General features: G+C 35.4%; 1 protein-coding gene across 3 annotated transcripts in view; it reads left to right on the top strand.

The window, feature by feature from the left end:
• The window catches only part of Zdhhc17 (zinc finger DHHC-type palmitoyltransferase 17), a 72002-nt gene that overhangs the window by 18884 nt on the left and 27716 nt on the right, over window positions 1–25402 (top strand). For 2 of the 3 annotated variants that reach the window (XM_042698620.1, XM_042698619.1), the window contains exons 2-7: window positions 5024–5127; window positions 8024–8146; window positions 10565–10642; window positions 11194–11338; window positions 18570–18634; window positions 19262–19424. In XM_042698620.1, the coding sequence (XP_042554554.1) occupies window positions 5024–5127; window positions 8024–8146; window positions 10565–10642; window positions 11194–11338; window positions 18570–18634; window positions 19262–19424 (678 nt within the window). Of the gene's footprint in view, window positions 1–5023; window positions 5128–8023; window positions 8147–10564; window positions 10643–11193; window positions 11339–18569; window positions 18635–19261; window positions 19425–25234; window positions 25345–25402 lie in introns of those variants that run through there. The other variant, XM_042698622.1, reaches the window with a different exon arrangement.

Genomic DNA, 25402 nt, shown 5'->3' with positions numbered 1-25402 from the left:
GGAAATCATGAGTAGAAGAGGAATAGCACTTCTAGGGTTGGTAGTCCTGGGTCCTTAATTGATGAAGGCTTATGAATTGGACCAACAGGTTCAGAAGCTTATAGCTTCAAGCCCTGAAATTATATAGGTCAGAGACCTATAGCATTAGATATACAGTCTTATCACTGTGAGCCTTAATTGCCAGTAGCCTCGCTCTTTGCAGCTAGTAAATCTCTCAATTCTAAGTACTAGTTACAGGTAGCAGTAGCATCAGCTACTAGCTACTACTAGCATCAGCTAGTGTTGCAGCCTTGGGCTTTGAGACTCTTAGTCTTCAAAGCTTCGCAGCTTCCAGGAATTCTTCTAGTCGCCGAGGCTCAGTCTTGTGCTCACCACTTTTTGCCATCTTGACTTTCTGTCTTGTCTTGCCTTCTTTATGCTTCTTCCATCCTCTGTCACCCTTTCTCTCCTGCTTTAGATTGCTTCTGCTCAGCAGCTATTTTCTACAACTCTCACCACTACTGCTGGTGTAAACATTTGTTGCCATCAGCCTACTGAGGCTCTGTTGTCTCTTTTTTTGTTTGTAGCTCAACCTACTGGACTTGATTTTTAAGAAAAGTAGACCTCATAGCCCTCACTAGGTGATCTCTATCTCATCTTGTAAGTAGCTGCAGATGATTAGGCTCACAAAGGCTTGCCTTACTTACTTGTCTTACTACCTTCCAAGTCTAATACAAGTTGTCTGGAATGCTTCTGTTTGGAACCAGGCCTTTTGGTATAGGATTTCTGGGTGCATTTGAAGTTACATTGGAATTAGGGTGTCTAATATTAGAGTGGTTATCATAACCCAGCCTTGCAGCTGGGTTGCTGCAAGGGCATTCTGGTCAGTTGGCATTTGCTGACAGTTACCCACTCAAGGCTACCAAGCATGAAGGAAAGAGTGTATCCACTACCATTCAAAGGCCTGAAGGCCTCACCAGCAGTTTGTTTCATTCCATAAAAGGCATTATAGAATGTTTATTCAAATGAAGAGTTAAAACTTAATGTAAAACTAGCATTCTCAACAGCACTTTGCAGTAGTTAGCAGCATTTAATAATGCTATTTAGTTCTTAACCCCTGCCTGAGTGCTTTTGGGAAAATTGGATACCTTTATCTGTAAACTTAGATTTTTTTTAAAATTTATATATTTTTTGTGAACATACTGTAAAGAGGGGTTACAATTACATGGGCAGGATAATGCGTACATTTCTTATCAAGCATTGCAGCCTCCTCCTTTGTTTACCCTTCACATCCCTTCCCTACCTCCCCCTTACCCCCCCATCTTTCCCCCTCACCCTCCCCCACCAACGTTGTAAAGCTTGTTTTCGACATGACCTTGTACTTCTCATTGTTGCAACAGGTCCACCTGTATCCTTAAACGACTTGTTTTTTAAACTTAGATTTTTAAAATATGTATCTTATAACCTTTATAGATTTTTAAAATTTTAATGTTTTTATTGTAAAATACTGTACGGAAGAGTTACAGTAATATGAGCAAGGTAGTAATAAGTACATTTCCTATCAAGCATTGTTGCCTCCTCCTTTGTTTTTCCCCTACCATCCCTTCCCTCCCACCTCCTCAACAACACTCCTCCTCCTTCCCCTCCTCCACTGCCTAAATTGTAAAGTTCATTTTTCTACATAGTGTCTTGTACATCTCATTGTTACAATGGGTCAACCTGTATCCCTATTTAAGCTTTTTTTTTTTTTTTACCCTTCCCCTCCCCAAATTAGAGAAGTGTATATACAAGATGCAGGGCACTGACACCAAATACAGTAAAAACAGGGGTTATACTGTGGGGGAGAAACATACAGTGAAACAAAAGAAATCACATGGTACATTATAAATACCTTAGAAACAGTAGCAAGAAAGAAAAAAACCACTTGTGTTCCTATCTTGGGGTTCGTTTCACTTAACATCATCTTATCTGGTCATATGTACATAGCTTTTGCCCTTTTCTGCTTGGCCCAGACATATACTAGTTATTATTGCAAATAAGGGAAACCATGGGACCTATTGTTTTTTGGGGCCTGGCTTACTTCACTTAATATAATTTTTTCCAAGTCTTTCCATTTCTTAACAAATGGGGCAATGTCATTCTTTCTGATGGAGGCATAGAATTCCATTGTGTATATATACCACATTTTCTTGATCCATTCATCTACTGAGGGGCATCTGGGTTGGTTCCATATCTTAGCTATGGTATGTAATGCTGCAATAAACATAGTTGTGCTGGTAGCTTTAGTATGGTCTTGCTTGTGATCATTTGGGTAAATGCCCAAAAGTGGGGAGCTCTATGTGGAGTCTTTTGAGGAAACTCCATACTGTTTTCCAAAGTGGTTGAAAAGTTTACACTATTACCAAAAATGCAGTAGGGTTCCCTTCTGGCCACATCTGTTGTTATTAGATTTCCTGATTATAGCCATTCTAACTGAGGTGAGGTAGAATCTCCATGTTATTTTAATTTGCATTTCTTTTATGGCTAGAGAGGTTGAGCATTTCTTTATATGTCTATTGGCCATTCTTATTTCCTCTTCAGAGAAATTTCTCTTTAAGTCTTTAGTCCACTTATTTATCAGGCAGTTGTTTCTTTGAGGATTTGTTGTTGGGGAATTTAAGTGTTTGATTTCCAGGTATATTTTAGATATGAGACCCTTATCCATTGTATGGCTAGTTAAGATCTTCTCCCAGTCTGTGGGCTTTCTATTGATCTTGCTAGCTATGTCCTTTGCCATGCAGAAGCTCTTCAACTTCATGCAATCCCATTTGTCCAACCTTCTTTGATTTGTTGTGTTTCTGGGTCTGTATTAAGAAAATTTTGGCCTGTGCCAAGGAGACCTAGGGTTTCTCCTGTTCCTTCCTGTAATATTTTCAGGGTGTCTGCTTTGACTTTGAGGTCTTTGATCCATTTGGAGTTGATTCTAGTACAGGGTGATACAAGGATCTAGCTTTAGTTTTCTACAGGTGATTAACCAGCACCATTTACTGACAAGGCTGTCTTTCTTCCATTTTGTTTTTTTAGCTCCCTTTTTGAAGATTAGGTGGCTCTAGGTCTGTGGGTTCATTTGTGGGTTTTCAATTCTATTCCATTGGTCCTGAGGTCTGTTCTTGTGCCAGTACCAAGCTGTTTTTATTACTATGGCATTGTAGTAGAATTTGAAATTTGGTATTGATATTCCTCCAGCACTATTCTTTCTGTTAAGGATTGCTTTGGCTATTTGGGGTCTTTCATTGTTCCATATGAATTTTTGGATTGCTTCTTTTATTGAAGAATGAGGTTGGAATATTGATATTTGTAGATAGCCTTGGGAAGTGTTGCCATTTTCACAATATTGATCCTTCCAATCCAGGAGCATGGGAGGTTTTTCCACTTCCTAAGTTGTGCTTTGATTTCCTTTTTCAGGGTTTTAAAGTTTTCATCATAGAGGTCCTTCACTTCTTTAGTTAATTCCTCAGTATTTTATTTTTGTGGGGCTATTACAAAAGGAGTTGCTTTCCTGGTTTCAGCTGCACTCTTCCCATTGTTGGCATACAGGAAAGTTATTGATTTTTGAGGGTTAATTTTTGGGGGGGGGGGTCCGGTTGTGGGGCCTGAACTCTGGGCCTGGGTGCTGTCCCTCTGCTCTTCAGCTCAAGGCTAGCGCTCTACCACTTGAGCCACAGCGCCACTTCCGGCTTTTTTCTTTTTGCTTATGTGGTGCTGAGGAATCGAACCCAGGGCCTCATGCATGCAAGGCAAACGTTTGCTCTACCATTGAGCCACCTTCCCAGCCCATTGAGGGTTAATTTTATACCCTGTGACTTTGCCAAAGTTTCGAAACAGCTTGAGTAATTTGGGGATGGAGTCTGTGGGATTCTTTAAATACAAGATCATGACATCTGCAAAGAGGGAGAGTTTTACTTCAGCTTTCCCTATTTGGATCTACTTTATGTTTGCATCCTCTCTTATTGCTAGGCATTCTAATACTAAGTTGAAGAGAAGTGGAGAGAGTGGACATCCTTGTCTCATTCCTGAGTTCGGAGGAAATTAACCTTTAAAGATTTTGTTTATTACAAATCTGTACAGCACGTTACTGAACTGAATCCAGTAGACATTTGTAACATTATAAGTACTTGTATATCTAAACATAGGAAAAGTACAATATTGGGTGCTAGAATTTTTTTAGATATAGTATAATTTTACAGTATTACTATACATGTATTCCATAACATGTCTGAAATGTTATGATGGCCATGATTGTATTCAAATAGACTTAGATTTTATTAGAATTGCACATCATTTCTCTTGTTGTTGGTCATGGGGCTTGAATGCAGGGCCTTGGCGCTATTCCTGAGCTCAATGCTCTGCCACTTTGAGCCATAGTCCCACTTCTGATTTTCTGGTGGTCAATTGGAGATAAGAGTCTCCAGGTCTTTTCTGCCTGGGCTGGCCTTGAACCATGATCCTCAGCCCAGGCTCCTGAATAGCTAGGATTATAGACATGAGCCACCAGCACCCTGCTCCATTGTTTCTTATTCAACTTGGTAAATGCTTAGCAAGTCATAAGCATAAACTAGTTTAAGTAAAGGTAATAGCTGATAATAATAGAAGAGGAATATTCTTACATGTTAGATTTTTCTGTAAGACCATAGGAATTCTTTTCCTTTGTTAGGATCTTTATTTGGAAAGTACGTTAGAATCTTATACTTGGGAGTTGCGCAGATAGAGTAATAGGAAAATGGATCTGAAAGGGGAAGAGTTGATTTCTTGGAGAGTTCTGTAGCATTAAAGATGAATTTCAGCTGCTAAATTTATCACACATTTCTAATCTTAGCATTTAATTTTCGGAATATCAACCAGGGGTAAATATATTTGATCATGCTTTTTCTCTAGAATACGGACTCCAGAATAAGGTAAAGCTTATTCATTTGAATAATAAACATTTTCCAACTAGCACAAATGAAAATATTGAAATGTTTTTTTACTTTTCATTCCTTTGTGTGTGATTTTTCTCTTTAAACAGGAAATCAAACCCCAAAGTCATTATAACCATGGATATGGTGAACCTCTTGGGCGGAAAACTCATATTGATGATTATAGTACATGGGACATTGTCAAGGCTACACAGTAAGGATTTTGTTGTAATTATTTTCTTCTTTGACATCTTTTTTTATTTTCCAAGTGAAATATGAGTCTCAAGTTATTGTCACCTTGGGAAAATTTCAGCATCTCAGCTTCCTCATCAATTTATTGAATATTGCTTTAAGTACTTGCTAATCAACTAGTTTATTATTGTGCCCTAAGAATATTAAGATTGATTATAATTATTTGGGTTAAACCAATATAAAAATAGCTAATGCATAAAAAGTTAAATATGCTTAGTATATAGAATATACTCAATGCTACATATTTTCTCTTGAAATATTCTTTTTTGTTTTTGTCTCTTGATAATTTGGCTATGTCTTTTTGTTTATCCTACTTGGAATTTATTAAGCTTATTAGATGTATTCATTATACATATATTTTATAGACAGATAAATAAACCTTGGATTTTCATCAAAATTGGGGAGTTTGGAGCTACTGCAAATATTCTTCAAATATTTTTTTCTGTTCCTTTCCCCAGCTGAAACTATAATTATATTGGTCATATGTGATATTTATTGCTCTGAAACTGTTTATTTTATCTTTCTGTTCATCACACTGTACAAACTCAGTTTAAAAATAAATTTTGTGCTATTCCTTCTACTTCTGTTTATAATTGAAAATTTTCATAATTAAGAAATTACAAAAATCTTATCACACAGTGATAAAAAATCAGAAGCAAGGGGGGGCGTGGATGGGAAGGCATGGTAAGGGGAAACAAAGGCGGAGGCAACAATGCTTGATAAGAAAAGTACTCCTTACCTTGCCCATGTAATTGTAACCCCTCTGTACGGTATTTTCACAATAGAAATACAAAACCAAAAAGAAAAAGAAAATCAGAAGCAAGGATGAGTCTCTCTGTATGTGCTGATGAGCATGTACTCTTTCCCCCAAAACACCTGTTTTTGTTTACCTTCAAAGAATCCTAAGACTTAATTACACATCGATTCTTGATTTTCTTTTTTTTTCTTTTTCTTTTTTTTTTTTTGGAGGGGGGTCCAGTTGTGGGGCCTGGACACTGTCCCTTAGCTCTTCAGCTCAAGGCTAGCGCTCTACCACTTGAGCCACAGCACCACTTCCGGCTTTTTTTCTTTTTTGCTTATGTGGCGCTAAGGAATCAAACCCAGGGCCTCATGCATGCAAGGCAAGCGCTCTACCACTGAGCCACCTTCCCAGCCCCTATGTTTCTTGATTTTCTTCTAATCACTTAAGTGTTTTTGTTACTTATTTTTATGTATGTGATATTTTTAGTGGTGTGTATTTTTATAACCTTCCAGTGTTTTGTAGAATAAGTGGTGGTGGAGGAAAATAAATAACATTGAAATTTTATTTCTGGTATTCTGTTTACTGCTACCTCATGAGAGTTTTCATTCTTGCAAATAAGATTTTGTGTGTGTGCATGTACATATGCTGGTCTGGTGTGCATAAGCAGGACCTGGGTGATGTCTCTTAGAATTTTGCTCAGGATGAGTGTTCTACCATTTGAGCCACAGCTGTGCTTATGGATTTTTTCTGATTAAGAGTTTGCTGATAAGAGTTTCACGGACATTCCCTGCCTAAGCTGGCTTTGAACTACGATCCTCAGATCTAGTCTCCTTAGTAAGATTATAGGCATGAGCCACCTATGTGGTTTGAAGTTATGTATGGTAGGAAAGTTGAGACTCTTCAGTTAAGCACCAAAAACAAAGCTATAAGTGGAGCTATAGTTCAAGAGGTAGAATGCTAGCCTTAAGCAAAAGAAGCTCAGGGACAGTGCCAGGGCCCTGAGTTCAAGCCCCAGGACTTCAGAATATGTGCCCATGCCCACATGTACCCACACCCTTTATTTATTTGTTTATTTATTTATTTACTTACTATTGTAAAGGTGACGAAGGGGGGGGTTATAGTTACATAAGTACCGTAATGAGTACATTTCCTTTTTAACACTGTGACCTCCCTCCCTCATTTTTCTTCCATTTTCTCCTCCCCACTCTCCTCTCCCCCAAGTAGTAAATTTCCAATGTAGTGTCTAGTGGGTATCATTGTTGCATTAGTTTATCCTTTGTCTTGCTGTCTCTGTGATTTCCTTTCTCTTCCAAGGATCAGATAAATTTATATACAAGACAAAGGGTACAGAAAACTAACACACACACACAAAATAGAAATAACTGCAAACAACATAATAAAAACCTCTTGTTTCCACTTCTTGGAGATCATTTTGATACCTTCATTGTATATGGTCATATGCACCTAATGATTGGCCTATTGTGATCCTTTGCTAAGAATGTTGTAGGCATATTCTAATTATTACAAATGAGGGAAACTTTGCAACCTACATTTCTTTTGCCCTGGCTTGCTTCACTTAATGTAATTTTTTCCAGATCTTTCCATTTTCTTATAAGTGGGGCAGTGCCATTCTTTCTGGTAGAAATATAGCATTCCATTGTGTATATATACCACATTATCTTGATCCATTCGTGTACTGAGGGGCATCTGGGTTGGTTCCATATCTTAGCTATGGTAAATAATGCTGCAATGAACATGGTTTGTATGGCCTTGTTTCTGGTCCTTTGAGTAAATGCCCAGGAGTGGGATTGCTGGGTCATAGGAGTGCTCTATGTTTAGTCTTTTGAGGAACCTCCATACTGCTTTTCCAGACACACCCCCTTTAAAATAGATTAGTAAAAGTTGCTGAAATATTGGTATTTTCAAAGAAATGTTTTACGTTTTATGAATACTTTTCTATAATGTTTATGAATAATGTTTATAATAATGTTTATGAATACATTTTAATCTCTAAATATGGAAGTAGACTGTGATTTTCTTCTGAAAATGTTACTTTTAGCTTTAAATGTATTGTTAAATGGTAACTGCTTTTTTTTCCTCTCTCTCTCTTTTCAAGGTATGGGATATACGAACGTTGCCGGGAATTGGTTGAAGCAGGTTATGATGTACGGCAGCCAGACAAAGAAAATGTAACACTTCTTCATTGGGCTGCCATCAATAACAGAATAGATTTAGTCAAGTAGGTGTGCTTTGCATTTTTGACTACTTAATAGTTGATTTTATCTTAAAATTGTTGAAGTTTCTAATCATAAAAATAATACACTTTAAACTGTATATTCTGCATATCTTTTTTTCTGGAAAAAATGCTTTTAACACATTGGCAGCTTCTGTGGTCTGGTAGTATACTGTGTGATTTCTCATGTAACTTTTTTTCACCTTTTTTTTCTTTCTTTCTTTCTTTCTTTTTTTTTTTTTTTGGTCAGTTGTGGGTGCTGAACTCTGGGCCTGGGCGCTGTCCCTAAGCTCTTCAGCTCAAGGCTAGCGTTCTACCACTTGAGCCAGAGAGCCACTTGTGTTTTTTTTTTGCTTATGTAGTGCTGAGAAATTAAACTCAGGGCCCTTGTGCATGCAAGGCAAGCACTCTACCACTAAGCCACCTTCCCAGCCCTCGTGTAACTTTAAAAAAATCTTATTCTTAAAATAACCCCATATGAAATATAACAGTTCTGTTTTGCTGATGAGGAAACTGGAGTACAGAGATTAAATATGCTGCCTAAAGTGAAATTCATTAAAAATTGTTTGCAAAGGGGGAAGAATGATATGAAACAGAATGATAGGAAATTTGATCAAAGTAGATTATATGCATCTTTGGAAATAGAACCAGGAAACCACTTTTTACAATTAATATACAATAATAAAAAAATTTTCAAAGCCCCATTACCACTAGCAAACAAATAAAGAAATAAAATAAATTGGCTACCTAATGACAGAAACACAATAAAAAGTTTAATAAAACTTGGAATTCAGTTTAGGCAATTTCATTTGGTACTTATACTCTGAATGTGGATTTTTCAGACAAAGCAGCAGAAAGAAAGCCAAAAGTTGAGACAGTAATAGATCACACCACTATACATAGCAAATACTTCATATGCTAAATATAAACTGTTTTTATCCCTTTCTTTATTAGAAAGTCTTTCCTAGTCATCTTTAGTAGTCTGATACTTGGGACAGATTTTTCAGATAAAGACTGAACTGTTTGCAGCTGTGCAATTAAGCACAGCCTGCAGAATGGAAAGGGAAGTAAAGTACTAATGACAAGTAAGAATTCGTCCTTAAAATCCTAGACGAATATTAGCCAAATGAATAACTAAAAATTCAGTTCCATGCTAGTTTGCTTTACTTCAGTGAACATGTTTCATACTGCCTTCAGTATGGATCTCCTCATACCAAATTTATTTTTGTTATAAAATATTTTCATGTCATCTTTTTTTTGAGGAAAGTTTGTTTTGGTGTTTACCATTTTCAGGCTTTTATCTCTGACTCTTATTAATCTCCAATCTGAAAGTGGTAGAGCACTATGCTAGAGCACAAAAGCTCTAGTGCCCAGATCCTGAGCTCAAGCCCCAGGACCAGTACCCCACTCCCAGAAAATTTCTGTATTAAAGATGATTTTATTAAATGTTTTGAACTATAGCCTAAGTCCGTCATTATTTAGAACAGCTTGAGAGCCTCAAATACATAGATTTGACTTCAGATGCCTTGAAATCATTTATGTTCAAGATTCATTGTATTGATCAGTTCCAAAGAAATTATTGTAATAAGTGGTAGATGATGCTCATTTCAGAGAATACCAAGATGTTATGGTATTAATATATAGGCAACATGATTACTTTTTCTGTTTAAGAACAACATGCTTTTAAAGGCATGACAAATAGAAGGCATAATAGGGAATTTTATGTTATAACATACAGCTCATAAAATTCTTTGTATGTTCAATCTACAGTAATCTTAGGAGAAAAATAAGCTTACAAAGCTTCCCTACCCAAAGAAGACTATATCCTACCTATTTTGTAACTGTCCTGATTCCAAGGGTCTGTAGGATATTTAAATCTTTGTGATTATTTAACCACCTTCCTTTTATTTATCAATTTTTGTTGGTTTATTTTTTTGTCAATTGTGTGACTTGAATTCAGGGTCTAGGCACTGTCTCTGAGCTCTCTGCTCAAGACAGAAAGTAGTGCTCTACTACATTGAGCCACAGCTCCCTGTCTGGTTTTCTGGTGGTTAATTGGAGATAAGAGTTTCCCAGACTTACCTGCTCCAGCAGGCTTTTTGAACTGTGATCCTCAGATCAACCTCCTAAGTAGTTAGAACTATAGGGTGAATCACCAGTGCCCAACCCGCCTTCCTTTTCATACAATTATTTGGCATTTCTATTTTTTTAAATCTTTTGTAAAACTATTTCTAGAAATTTTTTTCTTCTAGAAACAATATATTTGATATAAAACAAGTTTTTTTAAACTATCTGAAAGATTTTTTTTTTTATAAACAAGGCCATTAGTTTGATCAAGATCTAAAATGGTATACATTATTTTTTACATAATTCTTAAAATTGAAAATGAAAGCTACTTAAGTTGTTACAAATTTTGTCTTATAGGTACTATATTTCTAAAGGTGCTATTGTGGATCAACTTGGAGGAGACCTGAACTCGACTCCATTGCACTGGGCCACAAGGTTTAAATTTGCTTTGGAATATTTTTCTCTTTGGCTTGTCTTTTTTTAATGATATGCTAAAATGGAATAATATATTATGTCAATAATTAATATCATTGCTATGCCAGGGTGGTACTATCCAGTGTTACTTGTAGTAGAAGAAAATTTTATTGTCCAGTGTCCTTAGTGAATTAATTATGCTAAATCTAGTTAATATTGGCTTAAATTTTAGATTTTAAGTATACTATTTTTGCAGCTCATGTGTGTATATATATATATATATATATATATATATATATATTCATAATTACAGAACAAGCTCAGTTCTTGGGATGATTAGTATCATATTGATAGAGCAATCAAGTTATCAAAGACAGATACTCTAGTTAAGACTTTTAAGGCCCATAAAATTCTCTTAACATAAATCTTATTTTAAAATAACATATTCAGTAACTTAACTAAAATAGTAATGTGTGTGTTATCTTACCACCATCGTCTTGCTTACTCTTTTCAGAAGATCTTGTTTGAAATAACTACACATCTAAGTATTTATCTTTTTTTTTATGTTTTAGACAAGGCCATTTATCCATGGTTGTGCAGCTAATGAAATACGGTGCAGATCCTTCATTAATTGATGGGGAAGGATGTAGCTGTATTCACCTGGCTGCTCAGTTTGGACATACCTCAATTGTTGCTTATCTCATAGCAAAAGGACAGGTAAAAAAAAAAAAAAAATGACAGTGATGTGGATTTTAAAGAGATGTTCTTCATGGCTTAAATTCCTAATATTCTATTACATTTTTAGTAGTCTGGTGATAAGTAATACTTTATTATGGATAAATTTGATTAATGCTCTTAACACAAGAACAAATGTAAACATGAATCAGATAATGTTTCATTGAGTGTGATGGAAATAAACTCTAGATGGTAGGGGAGAAATTTAAATACCTGTTTTCCCTTACCTTTTTCTGAATATGTTACTTGAATTCATCTAAGGCTTTTGACATTGCTTATTGGTTATATTCTATTTTAATACCTTTTGAGAAGAATAATTTCTTTAATATGATTTCTCATTGTTATGCAAAATAATTACAGTGTCAAAAATGGGCAATAAAAATTCTTTTTTTTAATTTTAATTTTTTTATTTTATTGTGAAAATACAACAAAAATTCTTGAAGTAGTTTCAGATTTTTGCTGAATGCAGCAGTGACCATGATCACATTAAATATTATCAGTTTATCTTATTGTTGTAATAATTATATTTTGTTGAGAGTATTATTAGTTTTTCTTGAATGAGATGTATCACAAGAAAAACAAAGAAAAAATGAGTTCATTGATAACACATTTTTGTTATTATAATTTAAAATTTCATACTGATTTAGAATTGAGTAGTTTCTCTTTAAATGAGTTTTTAAAAGGTATTGTTGACATTGTCAAGGAATAGCAATTGTGTATCGAGCATATAAGCTTAGGAAAAGAGGCATAGATTGATTAAGTTAATTGCTGGAAGAGAGTTTATTATAAATGATCATATTAACAAACTAACCACAAAATCAAATGATTAAATGTGGCAATGGGCATTTGTAAATCCTAGCTACTATGAAGGAGGTATCACAAAGTTAGTGAGACCATCTCTTAAAAACAAGCAGGTTATGGCCATACACATCTACTTGGAAGAGAGGTTAAAAGAGAGAACAACTCTTGTTTGAAAGCAAAAGGCCTTGCAGGATATGGCTCAAGTGGTAAAGTGCTTGTCTAGAAAGTGGACGGCACTTAGTTAAATCCCAAGTAATATTAAAAAAATAACAGCAGGGGCTGGAAAGGTGGCTTAGTGGTAGAGTGTTTGCCTTGCATGCATGAGTCCTGGGTTCGATTCCTCAGAGCTGCATAGGCAGAAAAAGCTGGAAGTGGCACTGTGGCTCAAGTGGTAGAGTGCTAGCTTTGAGCTGAAGAGCTGAGGGGCAGGGGCAGCGTCCAGGCCCAGAGTTCAGGTCCCACGACCGACACAAAACAAAACAAAACACCAACAACAAAGGACAATCTGATGATTAAAAACAGCACCAAGCATTCATAATATTTTACATTTCTTTGTAAAATATAATATCTTTGGGCTTGGGTGGGTGGTTCTTTTCCTTGTTAATAATGGGTGAGGGTTATAGTCATCTGAGGGCTTGACTGGGCTGAAGGGTTCTCTCTTTTATGTGTGTTAAAAGAAATGACAAGAAAACTGTACTGACAGAAATGGTTAGAAGACTGTTCTTAGCTGAGCTGCTAGGACTACTATGCCTCAGTCTTTATCCATGCACTGGAATACCGTAATGCAGTTAGACTACTCCAGGTAGTCTTGAACTGGGAACTAGACTTTTTACTTGCTGCCTCATTGAATAAAGGTATAACTTGTTCTATACCTATTTAAGTCTTAGCAACTGACACACAGGTGGCACAGGTCCAGCTACTATTCAGGGTAAAGAAGGGTCAACAGAAGGATGAAAACACTAGGTGAGGTCTACTGAGATAATCTACCATAGATGATGGTAGTTATCCCTATTCTCTTACAGTTTTTTTGTTTTTATTTTTAGAACAAGGGTTGAAAATTTTACGATACATATTCAGTTTTTTCATATTTTAATTGGGAAAGAAATATTTTTGGATCTTCATAGTCTTTTTTTTTTAAAACAATGGATTTTCAGAGTTTGGGTGATTATTAGCAGGCTATAAAAATACCAAAGGGAAGAATTTCCACATATAGTACTTTTTGTATAAAAAATACATTATGATAATGATGTGTCTGCCAAATAGTTTTTTTCCAATGAGTAATTTTTCTTCTACATACAAAAACAACATGCCTATTATAAAACATGTAGGTTTAATAGAAGAGTATGATATAACAAATTAAATCCCTCTTCTCCCTTTGTCTACCCCATACTGAAATCACTTACTTTGGCAGTTTAATATATGTATTTCTATGTGTACACTGGCACTTTGTCAGAGACACTCTAATAATGTGTGTTATATTGAAATGGGGTCAAAATTCTTCTCTGTCTTATGGAGTAGTTGGTAGGTGTAGCCAATGGAGATCTTTTAAGTTCTCCTACTGTCATCCTTTTTCATCACTCTGCTTCAACCATAGTGCTTTTTCTTTTGATTCCTGAAGCAACTCTGACTTGCTATTGTCTAAGGGCCTTCTTGTATGTGCTGTTCTACCTAGGATATTCTTTCCTCCTACTATAGTTACACTCTCCTCTTCCTTTCTCTGTTTATAAGTTCCATTTCTTTATTATAAGTAACAAGTAAGATTAGTGTTTTTAATTATTTTCCATCACTGACTAGTTAGCATTATTTTTCTTAATGTTAATTTGTGATATATGTAATTACATTTATATCTTGGTTTTTCAGCTTTAGATAATACCCTTTGACTCATAGCTATTCATATAGCATTTCTTCCCCCCCACCCTTTTTAATTCATGGTTTGGTTACAGGTACCCATTTCTATTTTTAGGGTATATAACATTTCCACTCAGTTTTGGCACTTTGTTACATTATCTCATTTAAGTTACATATATATTCAGAGCTTACTACCAATTATTCTGGATAGTTTTCAGGTGAAAGAGAAATGTTAAGTATAGAACTCTCTTGATCATGGATTTCCCATAGTGCTTTTGATCTGAGCTTATTAATTCTTCCTAATGAAAAATACACATATATCCAGTCTGAACTTGGGGGAAAATGCAAAATTTTAAGCTCCAAACACAAAGATGGAATAGATAGAGTTTTGTTTTTTTTGTCAGTCGTGGGGCTTGGACTCGGCTTGGGCGCTATCCCTCAGCTCTTCAGCTCAAGTCGAGCACTCTACTGTTTGAGCCACAGCGCCACTTCTGACTTTGAACCGTGATCCTCAGATCTCCTGAGTAGTTAGGATTATAGGCATGAACCACTGGCACCCTGAAAGTTTCATTTTTTTGTACTACTCTACAGATGTTACAATTTTATATTTCTTTTTCTTTCTTTCTTTTTTTTTTTTTTTTTGTCGGTCGTGGGGCTTGAACTCTGGGCCTGGGTGCTGTCCCTGTGCTCTTAATCTTAAGGCGAGTGCTGTACCACTTGAGCCTCAGCGCCACTTCTGGTTTTCTAGTGGTTTATTGGAGATAAGAGTCTCACGGATGTTCCTGCCCTCGCTGGCTTTGAACCGTGATCTTCAGATCTCAGCCTCCTGAATAGCTAGGATTACAGGTGTGAGCCACCGGTGCCCGGCAGATCTTTTTTTTTTTTTTTAGTGTGAAAATACCATACAGAGGGTTACAATTACATGGGCAAGATAGTGAGTACATTTCTTATCAAGCATTGTTGCCTCCTCCTTTGTTTCCCCATACCATCCCTTCCCATCTCCACCCCCCCATCCCACCTCCCCCTCCCTCACCCCCCTCACCCTGCCAAAATTGTAAAGGTCGTTTTTCGACATAATGTCTTGTACATCTCATTGTTGTAATGGGTCCACCTCTATCCCTATTTAAACAGTTTGTTTTTTCCCTTCCCCTCCATAAATTATATCAATATCAAATACAGTGAAAGCAGGGCATATACCATGGGGGAGGTACAAAGCAGCAAAGAAATCATTTTATAAATATGTTGGAAACAATTGCAAGAAAGAAAAAAACATTTGAATCTTTTTGCCTAACATCAACTTGTCTGACAGTGTTTCTTTGTCTCAGACATATACTAGTTATTGCAAATAAGGGAAACCATGGGACCTATATTTCTTTGGGCCTGGCTTACTTCACTTAATATAATTTTTTCCAAGTCTTTCCATTTCCTAACAACTGGGGCAATGTCATTCTTTCTGATGGAGGCATAGAATTCCATTGTGTATATATACCACATTTTCTTGATCCATTTATCTACTGAAGGTTAATCACTTGTAGAAAACTAAAGCTGGATCCTTATATCACCCAGCACCAGAATCAACTCCAAATGGATCAAAGACCTCGAAGTCAAAGCAGACACTCTCAAAACATTACAAGATGGAATAGGAGAAACCCTAGGTCTCCTTGGCACAGGCCAAAATTTTCTTAATAGAGACCCAGAAACACAACATATCAAAGAAAGATTGGACAAATGGGATTGCATGAAATTTCAGAGCTTCTGCATGACAAAGGACATAGCTAGCAAGATCAATAGAAAGCCCACCGATTGGGCGAAGAACTAGCTATACAACGGACAAGGGTCTCATATCTAAAATATACCTGGAACTCAAAAAATTAAATCCCCCAACAACAAATCCTCAAAGAAACAACTGCCCAATAAATAAGGGGGCTAAAGACTACAGAGGAATTTCTCTGAAGAGGAAAGAAGGATGGCCAATAGACACATGAAGAAATGCTCAACCTCCCTAGCCATAAAAGAAATGCAAATCAAAACAACAGTGAGATACCACCTCACTCTAGTTAGAATGGCTATAGTCAAGAACTCTAATAACAACAGATGCTAGAGGGGATGTGGCCAGAAGGGAACCTTACTGCATTGTTGGTGGGAGTGTAAACTTGTTCAACCACTTTGGAAAGCAGTATGGAGGTTCCTCAAAAGACTCCACATAGAGCTCCCTCCCCTATGACCAAGCAAATCCCACTTTTGGGCATTTACCCAAATGATCACAAACAAGACCATACTAAAGCTACCAGCACAACTATGGTTATTGCAGCATTATTTACCATAGCTAAGATATGGAACAGGCAGATCTTTAAATTAGCATACATTAGCTAACCAAGGGGGAATTTCATTGATGTTTTCACACATGTGTACAGTATATTCAGTCTACTCACCACTTTCTCTCATCACTGTCTGTCTTTTTATACCATTTTAAGAGGTTTTGTTTTCTGTTGATATTTTAAGTGCCTTTACTTTTTGAAAAGGATATAGAAAGATTTGTAATTAAGAAGAAGAAACTGAAACACAAGAATTTGCAAGTTTAAGGCCTAGGGTTGTATGTAGTTCAATAGTAGATAGAACAGTTAGTTGGCGTGTATGAATGAAGTCCTGATTTCATTCATCTCCAGCCCTGCAAAGAAAAGAAAGTACTTTAAGAACAAAAGTGCTTTGAGCCATCAAATTTGACTGAGCTTTCTTGAAATTAATGTATTAGGAATAAAATATATTTTATATAAGTAACAGGCAAGTTGGTTGTTTCTTCAGAAAATACTTTTTAAGTTTATATGAACATAAAAGAACAATCAGCTAGTGTATTGGAACTGTTGAATGAGGCTGTAGAAGATACTCTTGGTGACACTGTTAAACTAATATATTATTCCTTATATTTCTGCATAAGCTAGAGAACATGTTTATTGCAGTATTCATGGTGAAGAATAATGACATCAGAGGAAACATTCATTTTCTAATGCAGTGTCTCAATTTCTTTTTTCTTTAGTTCACTTGAGTAATGTGCACATTTGAGACATTTTTAAGTAATGGTGTTTCAGAGAACTGCTGCATGAAGGCATGCAGTGTTTTAAAGTGAACTATCTATGTTATCTTTCCACTAATTGATAAGTAATACATCTTTGATTTAAACTGCCGTATAGGAGATGGGAAGAGAAGCAGAAGAAAAGTAATATTTAATGAATGTCTTAAATGTTCTAAGATTATAAAATGAGTACATTTTTTGGTTGGTCGTGGGGCTTGAACTCTGGGTGCTGTCCCAGCTTGAGCTGTTTCAGCTCAAGGTAAGTACTTTACTACTTGAGTCACAGTGCCACTTTTATGTTTCTTTTTTTTAACCTTGTTGCTCCTACCTTAGTTTCTTGAGTGCTGGGATTAAGATGTATATATCACCAAACTTAGCACATTATTCTATTTAATCATAGCAGGACCCTTAGGAAATCATTTGTGTTCATATTTTTGATGGAAAACCTGAGGCTCAGAGTTAATTTCTCCACAGTCTCATAGTGATGAAATGGAGGATAGAAACTCTGTATTATATTTGCCTCATCCTAAAGTCTTTTCTCTCCCTAAGCATAGACTAAACTATAGATAGGAATGTTATCAGGATTGGGTGCAGTCCCTGAGTTTTTTGCTCAGCATTACATACTACCATTTGAGCCACAACTCCTCTTGAGCCACAGCCTTTTGGTGATTAATTGGAGATAAGTCTCATGGACTTTCCTGCCCAGGCTGGCTTTGAATCGTGATCCTCAGATCTCAGCCTCCTGAATAGCTAGGATTACAGATGTAAGCCACCCATGCCCAGCAGTACTGTTGTGTGAACTGAATCACATCTTGCCAAGCAGGTTCTCTACTGCTGAGTTGCACCCATACTTCTGAGAAGTTCTTACTTAGTACACTGAACAGAAAAATAACACTTAATATTGAAAAATCAAGAAGTAGTCATTTAAAGATCTTTAAAGATTTTATTTTTTTGAAATAATGAGCTAAGAAAAAGTAGAAAATTGTGGAATGTAAAGCAGAGGATTACTTTTTTTTTTACAAACTTTATGGAATTATTTAACTGAAAAATGTACAGGTGTAGCAATAAAATACCAAACACGAGAAGAATACAGTAAACAGTTCTGAGTCAGTTAAAAAGGTGGGGTCTTTTTGTTTGGAAATGGCTATGAATATATAGGGTTTTTATTTCTCCAGTTCACATTCGTATAAACAAGCTTAACCTTAAATTGCTTAACCTTCCCTTTGTGGCTGAAGGATCAGAATAGGTAAAGACCTTTAAATGTAAAATACTGCATCTTGAAAAGGGCAACTATAAAATATAATAATATGTAAATTAATTCGAGTATGCAGTGGCAATACTTTTTTTGTTTTAAAGTTAAGGAAGAGGAAGTTTTATAAATCATCCTTGATTGAGTAGTATTATATTAGCTTCTCCTATGATATATAAATTAGATGCTTCCAAATAATTTGGGTTAGGATCTTAAAATCTTACTGTTTGACTTTACTCTATCAGGATGTAGATATGATGGATCAGAATGGAATGACACCTTTAATGTGGGCAGCTTATAGAACACATAGGTATGTAACCATTATAAAATACTCAGATCATTCCAGCATAATACATTGTAAAACAATGATTAGAGAAAGCAGTAAATGTTAAACTTACTAATACTTGCAAGTTTTATGATGAATATTATATATAAGAAATTACCACTTTGGATGGTTCGGTGTCTATGTTTACCTGTACTTCAGTAATTATAGCTTCTTTAATCTATTCCTCTTTAAATAATTTCTAAGAATGGAGAAGAGATTATCTTCTTTTAAAAAGTAATTTTTATGTGATTTACAAATTGGCAAATTTAATACATTTGTAAATTGTCTTAAATCATTTTTGGAGTAGTCCAAATTAAAATTAAAAACTTTAAATTCTTTAACTAAGTATTCATGACATCAATTTTTAAATTAAAAGTAAAAAAAATGTCAGTAGCAATGCTATCCCTTGGAACCATATTACTTGATTTGGGGGTCATGCATTCTTAATATTTCATATTAGAAAATTGTCTCATTACTGTTTGAGTAGATTAGACTGAAAGTGTTCCAAGATGAAATGAGAATGCACCCACAATCACATTAGTATTTGTAATGATTTTGATAATTGAAATTAGGGTTGTTGTCTGTTGTTTGTTTGTTTTTTTTTCCTTTCAGTGTGGATCCAACTAGATTGCTTTTAACATTCAATGTTTCAGTTAACCTTGGTGACAAGTATCACAAAAACACTGCTCTGCACTGGGCAGTACTAGCAGGGAATACAACAGTCATTAGTCTTCTTCTGGAAGCTGGAGCTAATGTTGATGCCCAGAATATAAAGGTAAAAATACCCTATATTGATGATCCTTGTGGCTAATGCATCAATTCCTCAATAAAACAGTTTTTTTTTAAAAACTGTGAAAGTTGGGAAACCGATTTAGTGCTACTCTTTTCTTTCATGTAGTAGTTGTTGAAAAATTGAATCACTTGCTATTCTTACAGTATTTTAGTAATATTTGTCAGTGGCTGTTTCATTAATGAATTCATATGAGATTTTAGAAATTATGTATTTGTATTTTTTGTTGATGAAGTAAAATAGGTTTCTAATTTTTCTAGAAGATCATTACAAAAAATATAATAATTTGTAACTAAATCACATAACTTATATTTTAGCAATAATTTTAACTTGGCCATTTTATATTGTCTTATTTTTTTAACAATTAAGACTTTATATTTGATAAATACCCTTATGATGTTTCTAAGAGAAACCCCCCCACCCTACCCAAATGATGACCTAACCCAGGATAAGTATAATAAATTATCTAAGAGAAATGCGTAATTAATACGTAATCTCTGGGTCTTTAAAAATATGTACACTTTTTATGAATACATAATGAGAATCCATATGTCTTATGACAACAGACTCTACATCTCTGAAATGACGTTAAATATTAGTATAAGATAAAATTGTGTCTATTGAGTAATGTTTTTAAATTTTTGGTTGGAATTCATAGTATTTTGGGAGCCATGTTTCATAAATGTCTAAAGAATATGTGCTAGCATGAAGTAATTAAAGCCACAAATTAGTCTGAAATGGCCAATCAAAAAGTAGGTATCTCTTGCTGGATCAGGGCATTTCTTAATGTTCCAATGAGTAATTCTTCAATTTGGTTTCTTTAAGAAGAGAAGGTTAAGGTATAAAATGAAATAACCTAGACCTAGAATTTGATTCTTTATTTATAGTATAACCAATTTTTAGAATGAAGCTAGTTATAAATATCATTTGTACTTAAAAAAGTGAATATTGGGAACTTAGAAATTAATAAAAATCATATATTTTCTTTTTAAAACTTCAAGTCCTCGTATCCTACCCAAAGTGCTCAGAATGGCCCAGTATCTACTGTTGAATACAAGAAAAGAAAAGTCAGTATAGCATAGTGCCTGGCGCATGATGGGCACTCTGTTTATTGTCTAAATGAAGACTTCTGCATAGTCTTTCATTTTACCTAAGCTGGCTGTCATGACTCTGCCAGTCTACTTTTCTGCCTCTTTATATATTAGAACGATGTTTGTTTTATATATATAGTAGGTTTTGAATTACTTTGTAACACTGGATTAGTAAATTAGGCTGACCCCAGGCCAAAGAATAAAAAAGGAAGAAGTTTGAGTAACCTGACAAGTATTCCCATAAGAAATATTTAGTGAGATTTATCATGTTCCAGTATCTAAATTGCTTTCTAGTGTTACTTTCTTTTCCTTTGCTGCCAGATGGACATTCCTAAGATGATCATGTATCATGAATATATTTCAGTGTATTTGTTGTTACATTATTTTAAAAAAAATAGCCAATCTTATGCTAGCTTGCCAGTGGTGTGCTCTTCTGTATAGAAGTAAATGTTGCCTTGCTGAGACAAAAGAAATGGAAAAAGAACTCATATTATCAGTATGGAAAATAGTCTCTGTATACTTTCTGTCAATAGTCATATCAATATATAAAAATGAAGGGAATACCAAGAATTATGGCAGTAATAGAGTTCTGTGATTTGAAATGAGTAATATGTGTGTGTGTGTGTGTGTGTGTGTGTGTATATGTATATATGTATTTATATGTATATGTGTATTCATATATATATATATGTATATGTGTATTCATATATATATATACAGACACATATATATATACTTTTATTTTGTCAGTTGTAGGGGCTGAACTCTGGGCCTGGACGCTGTCCCTCAGCTCTTCAGCTCAAGGCTAGCGCTCTGCCACTTGAGCCATAGTGCCACTTCTGGCATTTTTCTGCCTATGTGGTGCTGAGGAATTGAACCCATGGTCTCATGCATGTGAGGCAAGCACTCTACCACTGAGCCACCTTCTCAGCCCCAATTGTATTGGTTTTTAATGTTAGTAAAAGAGTTAATCCATAATTAATTTCAACTGAAAGATAATGGTAAAAATAAAATACTTGAATTATTTAAGTGCTTTTGTGCCTGTTTAAAAAAATGTCTTTTAGGTTTAGACACATTATTTATATGGTACCAAGACCAGAATACCTTGTGGGGTCTACTGTGTCCAGTAATTGAAATCATATTGTGCTTATACATCTTTTATTTTAATTCATGACTCTTTTTCATGCCCACATTTCTTTTCATTGTTAATTATCTCATATATATTTAGGTTTGGCTATTAACAGAAAATGTTATTTTTTTTATACATTTTTATTTTGAAAGTTAGATCTCAGGATGCTTCAAAGGAAGGGTAGGATGCCCTCCCCCAGTTACCCCCCTTTTTTTGTAGTACTGGGGATTGAACCCAGGGTGTTGGACTTACTAGGCAGGTGCTCTACCACTTGAGCCATCCACCCACAGATTTTTTTTTTTATGTAATTCTCTGATAGTTTCTGGAGTGAGTTGACCTCCAAAGAAAAGGAATTCCAGGGAAGTACTTCCTCATGCAATATGTGTACTTTCTTGGGAAAATTATCTTTCATCTGCTTTGCTGATAAGTAGTTTTCTGTTTTAAAATAACTTTTTATGTAATTAGAAGGATGAAATAAGTATCAGATACTTTTTCTCCTGAAATCGAGCATTTCCATTATTCACAGAAAAGCCGTATTTTTCTTCATCCTACAAACACTGTTTATTGTGAGTAATGACAATGTTCAAGGCAGGTAAGGGCCTTTTTCTCTCAGAACTTACAGTCAGTCTGTTGAAGAAATAGACAAGTAACTTTTTTAAAACTAGATGATTGAATGACAGGGCTGAGGGCCAGAGGAAGTGAGCATGATTTGAGAATACCTCTGAGGAAGTGACATTTGTTTTGAAAATTAAGAATAGGGGCTGGGAAGGAGGCTCAGTGGTAGAGCGCTTGCCTTGCATGCCTGAGGCCCTGGGTTCGATTCCTCAGCACCACATAAGCAAAAAGAAAAAAGCCGGAAGTGGCGCTGTGGCTCAAGTGGTAGAGCGCTAGCCTTGAGCTGAAGAGCTGAGGGACAGCGCCCAGGCCCAGAGTTCAGGCCCCACGACCGGACCCCCCCAAAAAAGAAAAGAAAATTAAGAATAGTGCTTTGAAACTTACATGTAAAAAATTGCATGTAGAGAATCAAGTGTAAGCAGGGGTAGGCTTCTAAGTGCGATATGGTTGCCATGTGAAAAGTAGAAATAAGTACAGCTTAGCCAGGGTATAGTGAGCAAGGAGGTAAGTCAGTTGAAGCAAGTAGGTCAGGCAATCCCACAATAAGAGCTTTAATTTTACTTTCAAGTGATGGGATATACTTACATAGGATGGCTGTGTGGTATGATTTTTGTTTGAAAAGACAGATACTTCAAAAATACTATTTTGTTATAATGAAGAATGCATTGGATAATTAAGAAAATTGGAATGTTGAACAATCAGGCTTTTCTATTTAATTAGGCAAGTGATGTGTTAGTTTGCCCTAGGATTCAAGAGTAGAGATAAAAATGAATGGATTTGGATGTATTTTAGAGTAGAAATGAAAAGATAGATTTTATTTGGGTATAAAAGAAAGTACCACTGATGATGTAGGTTTAATTTTTATTGATTGTCTTGATATATGCTGAGGTTATGAAGACTGAAGGAGAAATATATGGGAATAAGGATGATAGGTTGATAAGGATGATTTGTTTTGATAAAATTTAATTTGAAGTGGTGTTTTTTAAACCTACATTGTATTAAATTAATGAAAGATTACAGCAGATTTTGAAAGGAAACAGTTTTATTTTAAAAACTTTTATTTTCTTGAGAAAATTGACAAAGTGTACCTGTACTTACAATTTTTCAAATTTTCATTTTAAAACATTATATTTTTTAAACTTTAAGAGTTAGGAAAGAACTTTATTGTCATATAAAATGGTAAAATAGAGTTGGCATTGGTGGCTCAGGCATATAATCCCAGCTAGTCAGTGGCTGAGACCTGCAGGAAGCAGTTTCAAAGCCAGCCTTGGCAGAAAAGTCCTCAGGATTCCCAACTCCAATTAACCAGCAAATGCTGTATTGAAGGCAAGCATGGCTCAAATTGTAAAGAGCAAACCATGAGCAAGCAAGCAAGCTGAGCCACAGCTTGAGGCCCTGAGTTCAAGCCCTAGTGCCAGCATTTAAAAAACAAAACAAACAACCCCCCCAAACCAAATGTACAATCTAGGCTACAAATCTGGATTTGATTGCAGGAGCTACAGAATGTTATATTGGTCAAACTGAGTAGCTAGGATTACAGTCATGAGCCACAGGTGCTTAGCTTCTTTTTCTTCTAAAATGATTTTTTTGTGTATGTACCAGTCCTAGGGCTTGGAGCCAGACACTGTCCCTAAGCTTTTATGATCTAGACTAGTGCTCTACCACTTGAACTACAGCTCCATTTTTGGCTTTTTTTGGTGTTTAATTGGAGATGAGTTTCACAGACTTTCCTGCCCAGGCTGGCTTTGAACCATGATCCTCAGATGTTAGTCACCCAAGTAGCTAGGATTATAGGCATGAACCACTGACACTTGGCTAAAATGAAATTTTCTTCATAAGATTTTTAAGTTTCTTAGAAATCTTTCTTTATATTAACTAGAGATTTACCCCTGCAAATTAGTTTCTGTATAAGGAATTCCATTTTTGTATTAAATGAATGAGTCTTTAATCAAAATAAAATGTAACCAATTTTGAAGACAATTAATATTAAAATGATAGTCGATACAAGATAGCTGTTGGAATCCTTGGGAGAGGATCAGGAATAGCTAAAAACCCTAGTTGGAGATTGTCACTCTTGATTCTGACTTTGGATGGGGTGAGCCCATGGATACCTTGCATTTTTCTGCAGTCAGGCCTAGTGGCTTTCAACAGATACAACTCAATAGAATATATGAACCATGGTCCTAGATAATAGTTAACATACAAATTTGAGTCGTGTTCAGTAACAACAATAGGGGGACAACTGATTTGACATACAAAGAAAAAATTATAGACTTTGCTTTATAGACTTCTTGTGATATCTCACGTGTGAATTTCTAGAAGATAATGTTTTATTCTATACCATATGATTTTGGTTAAATGAGGTAAATTTAGATGAATTGAGTTTGGGGAAAACAGTTAATCCAGGGCTTTCCCAAGCTTTCCCCCCCCCCCCCCCCAAAATTATCAAAAGGACATAAATTTTGGCTTGTGTAGAATACAAATTATGGAGCTCTGCTAGTATATTGAAAGATCTCTTGGTTTCTTGAAAGGAGGTAAGAAATATTTCACAAAGTAGTTTTTTATTACCTCTCAAATACCTGACCTAGATGGTCTCTAATCAGTTTTCCTTAGTTTTGACAATAAAATTCAATCTCAGGCAAAATTTTAGATAATATTTCATCATAGTTATGATGTTGATCTGATCAAAACCCTTGAAGAATTTATTTTACCAGTAACATAGTCTGTAAATACTCCATGTGGATTCTTACTGATGTTACTGTTACTACTTTCTTTGACTAGGACATGGAGTGATCAAATATAGACTTGAATCAGAATCCCGGTTTTACTATAATTCTTTAAGTTAACTGCTTGTTTATTTTACCAGCTGAATAAAAGAAGTATTAAAAACAAACAAACAGTCAGATGACTAGAGGAGTAGTTGAAAGATTTTTTAAAGCTCCCTCAATCTTTTTGTCTAGGCTATCCTTAGGTGTCACATGGCCCTCTAGTGGAAGGGATGCTCAGCTGGACCGAGGCAACTGCAGGATATTCTCTGGGAGTTGTTACCCAAGGGATTGCTATTATTCAGGTAATATTTATAGTTTGGATTAATTTAGCTGGTTCTGACAATTTAGGTGATGGAATTC

This window comes from Dipodomys spectabilis, unplaced genomic scaffold (assembly GCF_019054845.1).
Source record: "Dipodomys spectabilis isolate Male_0828 unplaced genomic scaffold, ASM1905484v1 ptg000234l, whole genome shotgun sequence".
NCBI lineage: Eukaryota > Metazoa > Chordata > Mammalia > Rodentia > Heteromyidae > Dipodomys > Dipodomys spectabilis.
This window is presented reverse-complemented; position numbering and strand designations above follow the sequence as displayed.